The sequence below is a fragment of the Pezoporus flaviventris genome, unplaced genomic scaffold (genome assembly GCF_033815535.1).
Source record: "Pezoporus flaviventris isolate CSIRO_AGI_PZ_B2104156 unplaced genomic scaffold, CSIRO_AGI_Pfla_v1 ptg000025l, whole genome shotgun sequence".
NCBI classification, from domain to species: domain Eukaryota; kingdom Metazoa; phylum Chordata; class Aves; order Psittaciformes; family Psittacidae; genus Pezoporus; species Pezoporus flaviventris.
Window position 1 is genome coordinate 32,447,030 of NW_026892573.1, and position 10,419 is coordinate 32,457,448.

Here is a 10,419-nt window from a genome sequence, read left to right on the forward strand (position 1 = left end):
TTGAATTAAGCTGCTGTTTGAATGCTGCTTACTGGCTTCTGCCTATTGCTGTTGCAGAAGGAAGTACAAGGAAGGATGTACTGACCATTGCAGGACCTGTTCTTGACATTGTCTCCACTTCTAAGTCCTTAATAGGGATGCAAGAGAGTCATTGGCATAAACCATCTCTCTTGCTTCTCCTTGCCTCAGCTCCTGTCCTTATGCCAGGGTTTCCTAATCTTTATTCTCTCACCTGCTTGTCCCACTTGCTCGTGGTAAAGAGAGCATTTCTGCTGCAGTGTAAGCAGCCAGTGTGGCACGAAGGTGTGCTGTGACATTTAAGGTAGTGACATGGCCTAATTCAGCTGTACTGAGGAGCTGAATTTAGAAGCATCTGGCTCTGAAGCGTGGGACACCAGTTTTCCTGTGCAGACAAGCAGCTGTTTATGCTGATTTACTTTGTGGAGGTGTCAGTGTCTACTGCATGAAGGTCCTCAGAGTCCTGCTTCCAACCACAGGCAGCAGATCCCCAGTGTCACCCAAAGCAAAGTGCTGCTTTTTGGTTTCTTCCTTCTCACTGAACTCTCCTTAACCCAAGAAACCCCACAAATCCTCTACTTTAAGTGGTAGCCACTGTTACCATCACCCCATCCCTGAACTCAACTAGGGCTGGAAGGTCAGGGGATAAAGCTGAAGGTATATGACAGTCATACAGCAGAGCACACTGATTTCTTTCCAGGCTGACTCGTGTTTGCATGTTGCTGGTGTAGAAATCTATAAAGGATGATCTTGCACCTCTGAAACCGTAGTTCATGAAGTTGGTCAATAAGAAAGGACTACGAGTGAGTGGTGTGTGTGATAGGAAGGGCTTGGTGGACACCTTCCTAAGGCATCTAAGCCTAGGAACACCTTCCAGGAGTAGACACTACCTGCTCTTGCAGACGGATGGCGAGAAAGCCGTAGGCCACCTCCTCCTTCCTCAAAGGCTTTCATCAGCTTGTTTTTACTGCCAGCCTTGATTTGGAAGCTGTGGGTGCCAAGGTGCAGCACCGTGCTGTGCCTGACAGCGCATGGGGAGCAGCATGTAGGTGTATGGGCTTCCTGGTGGTGTCAGCAGCACTGCTGAGAGGGTGGGTTTGAGTCACGCCAACAGTGACGGGCAGCTCAGTGACTAAAAGTGGCCTCTGCTGCAGCAGGAGAGTGAAAACATCCCTGAGACAGCATCACCCAGGCTCATGAAACGACGTTTGCTTGGCAGCAGCTTGCAGGAGCCACTGTTAGTTCCACCTCCCTGCGTGCTGCATCAACTTGATCAGTTATTGGGGTGCCTGGGTCTTGGCATGTGCCTTTGGCTGCTCATGGCACAGCTTTGGTTCACAGTGTGATTCTTGGCTTGCTCCATCCCTTCTGGCTGCAGAAAGATTCCAGCTTGCTAACAGCACAGTCAGCCTGGAGGAACGTGGGAGTGATGGAGCCCCTTCTGCCTGCTTTGTAGGGATAGAACGAGGGGGAATGGCTTTAAACTGTCAGAGGGGAGACTGAGATTAGATATTAGGAAGAAGTTCTTCCCTGGCCTCATTCAAAGCCCCTCTCCAGGTTTCCTGGAGCCCCTTCAGGCACTGGAGCTGCTCTCAAGTCTCCCCTTCAGGAGCCTTCTCTTCTCCGGGCTGACCCAGCCCAGCTTTCTCAGCCTGTCCCCATAGCCCCATAGCAAACCTGCTCCAGCCCAATTTTATGGCCAGGAAACTTGTAGCCTGCTCTTCCATTACCTTTCTCATTGACTTTCTGCACTCACCCTTCTCTCTGCTCGTTCAGGTTTTGATCAGATTCTCCCCTGTACAGAAAGTACAACAAGTACCTGATGCCCCAGTGCTGTTAAAAGCACTTCCCAAGCCTCATGATTCCTCTTGTGTTTCTAAGACAGCTTTAAAACCCAGTGTGTTCTGGCTAGGTAAATGGTGGCGTGCTCACACTTGCTGATTTTAAAACCTGGTTTTGCCTCTTTCTTCAGTTACCTTGTAGGAGAAGAGCTCTGGGTGGTCATGGAGTACTTGGCAGGAGGCTCCCTAACAGATGTTGTGACTGAGACCTGCATGGATGAAGGACAGATCGCAGCCGTGTGCCGAGAGGTAAAGCAGCACTTGTGCTTGGAAGGAGCCACAACTGGGAAAGGGACATGGGCCTTCCATGAGCTGTCACTGCCTCCAAGGGAATAGCTGTCTTCAGCTCCTGTAATGCAACAGTCATTGCAATAGCTCCTGCAATAGCTCAGAGGATGGGTTTCATCCGGGAGCTTGCAGCATACAGTCCTAATACATTTCACCATAGAGGGAGGACTAGAATGCAAAATGGGCTTGGAATCCTTGGGTTCTCTTATGCCTGCTCTTCAGGACTTCTGGGACTAACTCGTCCTCCTAATTCCAGTGGGATATCTCTCTGTAGCCTCGCACACACTGAGGATATGAAAGTCTCTAAGACACCATGCCCTTGCTCCTCAAAATGCACGTTCTTAGACCGTGAGTTGGCTAATTGCGACTGGTGAATGATTTCATGCACAGTCAGAATATCTCCATTCTTTTATGTTTAATTTTGGGTTTTTTCCAGTGTCTCCAAGCTCTGGAATTCCTCCATTCAAACCAAGTTATTCACAGAGACATCAAGAGTGACAACATCCTGCTGGGAATGGACGGCTCTGTCAAACTAAGTATGTGGGGACCATCGCTGGTGATGACTTGAGTTGTCAACCCAAGTCTCTTATCTGCTCTGAGACAGGCCTGTTAGGGAGATGGGTGTTGGAGATGCTTGATGTGGTGGTGAAGAGGCTGTGGAGATGCTCCTGTAGGGATTTTGTGGCGCTGGCTTTAAGGGAGATGGGCAATCATGAATCCTTGAGAATGGATACCAGACTCCAAGTGAGATGTGGGGTTTGTTCATCTGGTTTTTGTGGGCTAAGATAACTGTATTTTAATGCTACTCCAGTCTAGAAAAGGAGTGGATTGAAAACTGTGTAACTAGAAAACACTTCATCTGCCAACTCCAACCCAGACTGACCTCTAAACATTGTTTCCTCCTTGTGTTAGCACCACTCATGAAGGCCTTGAGACCCTTTCTGCCCCTCGGGTGCTAAGGTGGCTGTTGTTCTTATCCTTGCCCATGCAGAGATAAGGCTGGAAAGCAGTGAATGATTATCTTCCACCTCTAGCTTTAACAGAACTGTGCTCCTTTTCTCCTGCTCTCACTTCTGTTGGCTGGCACCCAACAGGCATAAATACATCTATTTTTGTCAGCACTGACAGCAGATATGACTCAAAATTCACACAGTGCAGATATGCTGAGTAAGAAGGTGGGGGATTTTTTTTTGCACATAATTGCTTTTTGGACTAAAGCTGTACTTTGGAACAGTCACATCTCTGGAGTGTTAGCAATGAATCAGGGCCAAAGTGCTCTGTTCTTATGGAACAACTTCTTTGAGCACACTCTGCAGGTACTGGGCTGTGGTTTAGAGAGCTAAGTCCCTGTGGATACGATGCAGTAACCTTCTGGACCTGAGCTGCTTATTGGCTCTGGCCATTTCCTCTCGTCATGAACCATATGTACCTTCCCTGGTTGTTACCCTTGATGAAACCTCAGTGAGGGATCGGGATAATTTCCATCATCCTGCCTAAAATTAGAGCCGTGGTGCCACAGGGGGTCAGGATGGGCAGTGCCTCTCGCTGGGTGCAGTCTGCTGGGCTCGCAGGAACAGAAGGAGTTTTCTCTTGGTAAGTCAAATACAAGTAGGAGACAGGACCCAGCAATCTCTGTGTGAGGGCTCCTCATCTTTCTGTCTATTCAAGTTAAAAATCAGTATAAATTTAGGTACTTTAAATTTAGTTTGGATGCTGTTTGCTCTGTAAAGCAAATCCTGTTTGAGGGATGATGCATCTACTGGGGAAGTGCTGTCTCTGGGACTGCAATATCACAGAACCATAGGATGGTTTGTGTTAGAAGGGACCTTAAAGCTCATCCAGTTCCAACCTCCTGCGACGGGCAGGGACCCCTTCCACTAGAGCAGCTTGCTCCAAGCCCCTGTATCCAACCTGGCCTTGAACACTGCCAGGGATGGGGCAGCCACAGCTTCTCTGGGCAACCATCAACAAATACCACCAGGCAATGCAGCATGTGGGTTGGGGGATGTATCTAGGTCAGACTGTACATTCATTTCTTTTTTAACACACCCAGAAACAGTCTTTAAGCCATATATTACATAGTGTGTTACAGCTGCATAATGCTGCAAGCACAGTCAAGGGTTTCAGCATCTTAGAGTTATTTACTAATCTCCATCATCCACATAAGCAAGTCTGTGATCCTCATGGCCTTGCTGGGTCAGATTGAGAACCCTACCTCTCAATGCCATTTTCTGTATTAGAATCATAGAATCAAGGTTGGAAAAGCCCTTTAAGCTCATCCAGTCCAAGCGTTCCCCAGCACTGCCAAGGCCACCACTGCCCCATGGCACTGAGGCCTCGTCTCCACAGGGTGTGAACACTTGCAGGGCCGGTGACTGCAGCCCTGCCCTGGGCAGCCTGTTCCAATGCCTGAGCACCCTCTGGGGCAGGAATTGTTCCTCAGCTCCATCTAAACCTGCCCTGGTGCAGCTTGAGGCCGTTTCCTCTTGTCCCATCCCTTGTTCCTTGGGAGCAGAGCCCAGCCCCTCCTGGCTCCATCCTCCTCTCAGGCACTTGTAGGCAGCCATCAGGTCCCCCCTGAGCCTGCTCTTCTCCACACTGAACCCCCCAGGTCCCTCAGCCCTTCCCCATCACACTTGGGCTCCAGGCCCTGCACAAAACCACCCCTCCTTGCACAGTTGCAGCAGGGTAACCACAGCTCTAGCATCTGTAAGCATTGTTTTGGAGAAACTTGCTGATTTCTGTGTCTCTTTCTTTCCCCCCCCCCCCCCCTTTATTTTCCAGCTGACTTTGGGTTCTGTGCCCAGATCACTCCTGAGCAGAGCAAACGCAGCACCATGGTGGGGACCCCGTACTGGATGGCACCTGAAGTGGTGACACGGAAAGCCTATGGCCCCAAAGTGGATATCTGGTCGCTGGGGATAATGGCCATCGAGATGATCGAAGGAGAGCCCCCCTACCTCAATGAGAACCCCTTAAGAGTAAGCGAGTATCTGTTGTCCTCAGGTCTTTGCTAAGTGACTCCTCCAGCCCCCTATCTCCTTACGTGCCATAGTGAAAAGATGGAGTACTTCTAGTTATAGTTTGCTCTGAAGCAGAGGTGTGGGTTCTTCCTGTGCAGACCCTCTGGTCAGCTCTGGTGAGTTAGGTCATGCACACTCATCATCTTCCACTTTTTGGAGATGCTGATAGAGGCAGAAAGAGAACCTGATGGCACCAAAGCAGCTGACTTCTTGAATCCTTGTGCATTCAGTAGGGAAGAGTTGTCCTTAAGTTCAGGAATATGACATTACTGTTCTATAAATGGAGCTTTTTCTTCCTGCTGATTGTTCCTCCTTGCATGTCCCAAATAAAGCGACAAGATTAATACACCTTTGGCAGGGCTTAAGCCTCCTGATATCATTCCCTTGTTTAGTTTGTAATGAAAGGGGTGATGCTGTCAGTTTGTAGGGGTGTAACTGCTCTTAACACAAGCCAGGTTTATGGCTTCTCCCTCAGCTACACAGGATCTAGAGAGATTCTGTTTAACTTTTGTCTCCATCTCTTGCTCTGGAACTGATTTTGGGGAGAGAAGAGCAGCAGCAAAGAGCGAAAGGAACTGGGTGTTGAGTTAAGGGAAGGTGGCTGTGTAACAGGGCTTTGGCCTCGTTTAACTCGTGCCAATTCCCAGGCTATCAACCTGCTCCCATGGGATGTGCTGAGTGATGTGCTCAAAGGGGCTGATTTCCGTTCCTTTTGAAAATCCATCCAGGAATTTTCTTGCATGAAATGCAGGACTGGATGGAATTCCGAGTCCCTTCATTCTCAGAGGGGGTGTGTGTGTCGATCCTACAGCCCCAGACAGTAGCAAAGCTACTTGTTTCTGGAGGATGTTCAAAGCTGCTTGAGGATCTGCCTATTGTGAGGAACCAACTGCATCTTCCTCATGGTGAAGTTTTAGGCCTGGTGCACTAGGGCAAAGTACTGAGAGGAAAATAACCCTATTTATTCAGGGGTACTTTCCCATGAGGATATAGTTATTGCAGGAGTCTAGCACTGCTAGAGTCATGCCAGTTAACTTCCCTCTATAAACACAGTCTGGAATGTTGGTTTTGTCCTCCTAATCCCTTGAGAGGACTGCAGGATCCAAACCCAGATTAGGAGGGTGAAACAATAAAGGATTGGATCCCATCCATGTTAAAACAGGGCTGGCAGCTATTCTGTTTGCTGAAACTGAAGCATTGATTAGTCACCCTGATAAGGTGGGATTTTCTTCCTCTCCATTGAACAGAGACAGAGGAGAAATGGGTGTCTCTGTAATCCAGAGATGGAATTTGACCTTCATAACCTCCTGTTTCTTTGGTGCTTGTTTTTGCTTTAGGCCCTGTATCTCATTGCCACTAATGGGACTCCGGAACTGCAGAACCCAGAGAAGCTTTCCCCCATCTTCAGAGACTTCTTAAACCGTTGTCTTGAAATGGATGTGGAAAAGAGAGGTTCTGCCAAAGAGCTGCTGCAGGTAGGTGATGGGGAACAGGAATCACTGTAATCCTGCAACCACAGACTCATAGAATGGTTTGGGTTGGAAAGGACCTTAAAACCATCCAGTTCCAACCTCGTGGCATGGGCAGGGACAGCTGAGTGAGGCCAGGCTTACAGCAAGATCTTGTTTGGGGTGTGAAATACTGCATCAGCAGAGGTAAGGAAACCTACTAGAAAAAAGACCAGCAAAACCCAACCTCAAACCTAGATCTCTAATGAAGTGTTAGCAAACTACTCCCTTTCTATGCTGTGCTTGCTACTAGTGGCAGCTGTGCAGCGTGTTCTGTAATCAATGTGCAGTAATAGCTGTGCCCTGGGCCTGCCAGATGCTGAGCCCCTTAAATCCTGTGGCTTCTTCATACATCTGGCCATGACATGTGTATGTGTTGTCATGATCTTGATGTGCTGTTCTGATTTGGACAGCAGGAGGGCTTCAAGCTATCGGTTGCTTTGCTTGTCTCCCTCCTGGTGGAGGGATCATGAAGCTCTTTGGATTATTCACAGCTTGCATTACCTGGGGCAGTTTGGTGATACCACGTTTTGCCAGACACTACTCCATAAAGAGGTGGTGGAATGAAGTTTGTGATGTAGCTTAACCACAGAATGGTTTGGGCTGGAAAGGACCTAAAGCTCATCCAGTTCCAACCCCCTGCCACGGGCAGGGACCCCTTCCACTAGAGCAGCTTGCTCCAAGCCCCTGTGTCCAACCTGGCCTTGAACACTGCCAGGGATGGGGCAGCCACAGCTTCTCTGGGCACCCTGTGCCAGTGTCCCATCATCCCATCATCAGTTACTTCACTGAAAACCTGGGGTCTTTAGTCTGGCCTCCTGGTGAAAGAGGAGGGCCAGGCTGCCAGGCTTCCTGCTGACACGGATGTGAGGAGTGGTTCATGCGTTCCTTCTGTCAAAATTTGCTCTGGGGGTGGAAAATGCAGCTCTTTGTAAAATGAAGCTGGGATCGGGGGCACCCAGACCTCAGCTGTGAGACAGTTCCCATTTTTGTTTTCCTTCCTTTCAGCTGCTTTGGTGCACCCAGTTTTGGGTGTGTTGCTCCCTTCTGAGGCTGTAATGAAGAATTAATCATGGTCAGAATGGCAGTAGTTGAAAGATGGCTTTTTCTACTGGACTTTCCAGCCCCAAAATACCAGGGAGTGGTAACGTTCTGTTCCTTGGAACATTTCAGCCCAGTTTGAACTACTTTGTAGTCTCTGATGGTTTTTTTCCCCTCCATCTTTGAAGCATGTTGCCTGGGGTGGTTGTTCCCTCTTGATGCTCAGAAGTCCTGTGGGATAGAGTTGCTTTTTGTTCTCACCACAGTTGGTGGGCTTGCCCTACATGGGCTCGCTGTCATCTGAGAGGTGTTGTGATGATCAATATTGTTTTACTTAACAGAGCACCTTGTGTAGGAGACTGAATGGGTTCTGTGCTGCTCTCCGAAATTCCAGCTGCTTTGCACAGTGCAGGGATGGTAGCGATAGGACGAGGGGCAATGGGTTCAGACTGAAACAGGGGAGATTTAGGTTGGAGATAAGGAAGAAGCTCTTTCCTATGAGGGTGCTGAGGCGCTGGCACAGGGTGCCCAGAGAAGCTGTGGCTGCCCCATCCCTGGCAGTGTTCAAGGGCAGGTTGGACACAGGGGCTTGGAGCAAGCTGCTCTAGTGGAAGGGGTCCCTGCCTGTGGCAGGGGTTGGAGCTGGAGGAGCTTTAAGGTCCCTTCCAACACAAACCAGTCTGGAGTTCTAATATCTATAAAAGACTAAGGCAATGCTTTTACCAGACCTGCGATAACGAGGAAGAGAGGAATGAGAGGTGATTCCTGCAGGGAGCCCTGTGCCTTGTGTTTGGAACCAGCAGGGTTTTTTTTAGCACACCTTTGTTCTACACTGTCTTTCACTATAGAATCTTAAAACCTGAATCATAGAATCAGCTAGGTTGGAAAAGACCTGTGGGATCATCAAGTCCAACATTTACCCCAGGACTACCAAGACCACCACTAAACCATCACTGAGGAAGATAGATTATTGCAAGACTTTATAATTCCCCAGGGGAATTCACTGAGTTCTGGTTGGTTTTGAACATGTACAAACACCAGAGAATTTACCTTGTGTTGGGTGCAAACCTGGCCATCACTTCAGGCAAGCCCCAGAAGTTTGTGGTGGTACCAAAACCTTTTGGTTTCTCCTGTCCAGAGGTCAGAGTAAGCTGCTCAACTCACCTGGGTCTAAGTGCCAATATTTTGAATAGCCACAGGACTTCTGGGTCACATTTAACCCTTTCTCTTTATCCTTTCTCCTAGCACCAGTTCCTGAAACTTGCCAAGCCTCTCTCTAGCCTCACTCCTCTGATTATTGCAGCTAAAGAGGCAGCCAAGAACAACCATTAAAGTGATGGACTCAACACAAGTCGTCGTGTCAACGACTTTGAGATGCTCATTTCAGAGTCTGGATTACTGCTCCCTCTCCCTTTCTGCTCCTTCTTCACAGGGGGCTTCTTAAAACTGATCTGCCCTCAAGGGTGCCAGTGCTATTGTCACTGAATGTGGAAGGGCACCCAACAGGGACATCTTAAAGAGTGAACTGCCTTCCCATCCGTGTGATGGGAGAGGGGAAGAGTATTTTGTATGGTTGAGAAGATCTGAGAACGTCTGATCCTGACCTACATGTAGCGAAGCCAGTTTGCTTCCATAGTTCTTACTGGGTTTATTTGTAAGAATCATGTGGAGCCTTAGACCATGCTTATTGTAATAAAGGATATCTTTTGCTGCCTGGACTTTGCCTGCTTCTGCCAAGCTGCTGTTACCCCGCTGAGGCTGCTTTGGAGGACTGGAGGAGAGAAGGAAGGAAGCAGCAGCGATGTGAAGAGTGCAACAACCAAAGGGGGAATGAGGATGTGAATGCGCATCCCTCCTTCGGCACCGCTGGATCCTTAGAGGGAGGATGGAAAAGCCTCTGTGTGCTTCCTGCAGCCATTGGAGTATCTAATTCATGGATGATCTTTCTGCCAAATTGTGTGGATTGGGGGTTCCCTCCCCTTTTAGTTTCAACTCAACAACATTTCTGTGTCCTAGAAGGTGAATCACAGGAAGAACTGTCAGCCAGCTCTATTTTATCAGCGCTACGAGGCTTCTTAGAGGACCCTTGCCCTGTGTTCTGAAGCAAACAGAGCAATTACTGCGATAAAGATAAGCTTTGCCAGCAAAATGATGTGGAAAACTCTTGGTTCTTAGAGCAAGTCCAACGGAAACCAAACTGATCATGGATGCTGCTGTCTTGGAGACATTAATTTTTGGGGAAATGAGAGTGGTTTCTTTACGCTACTGATTCCTTCGGTGTCCAATAGTCTGCAAACCAGGGAACCCGGACCTGTGAGAGGGGTTGGTTGGAAACACTGGGCTCATGTTCAGCTGTATACTGATTTTTTTTTTTATCTTCAATAAAATGACTGCTGAGTTTCTTAATGTGGGGCTGAGGGAGGTTTGGAGAGGTCACTGTCAGCAGGCTGGGCTGTTGGATGCTCTTCGCATCGTCACCAGGTATTTGAATGCATTGGATGAAGCAGTATAACCTTGCCTCTTACCCCTTCTCCTGTAGTCCTTTGGGAGAGCAAGTGGCTCTCAAAGGAGTAACTTTACCCATAGAGAAGTCTTCTGTATTACGTGTCTATGTGTAACTTTACACATACAACGTTGCCTCTTACTCCTTCTCCTCTAGTCCTTTGGGAAAGCAAATGGCTCTCAAGGGAGTAACATTAC

The 10,419-nt window shown here is 48.5% G+C and overlaps 1 protein-coding gene across 2 annotated transcripts in view; it reads left to right on the forward strand.

Annotated features, from left to right (window-relative positions):
• The window catches only part of PAK1 (p21 (RAC1) activated kinase 1), a 71,780-nt gene extending 61,655 nt beyond the window's left edge, over positions 1-10,125 (forward strand). For both annotated transcript variants that reach the window (XM_061458078.1, XM_061458080.1), the window contains exons 11-15: positions 1,991-2,108; positions 2,584-2,683; positions 4,932-5,128; positions 6,508-6,645; positions 8,965-10,125. In XM_061458078.1, coding sequence (XP_061314062.1) covers positions 1,991-2,108; positions 2,584-2,683; positions 4,932-5,128; positions 6,508-6,645; positions 8,965-9,051 — 640 coding nt within the window. In that variant the 3' untranslated portion in view covers positions 9,052-10,125. The remainder of the gene's footprint in view (positions 1-1,990; positions 2,109-2,583; positions 2,684-4,931; positions 5,129-6,507; positions 6,646-8,964) is intronic.
• The last annotated feature ends 294 nt before the right edge of the window (positions 10,126-10,419 follow it).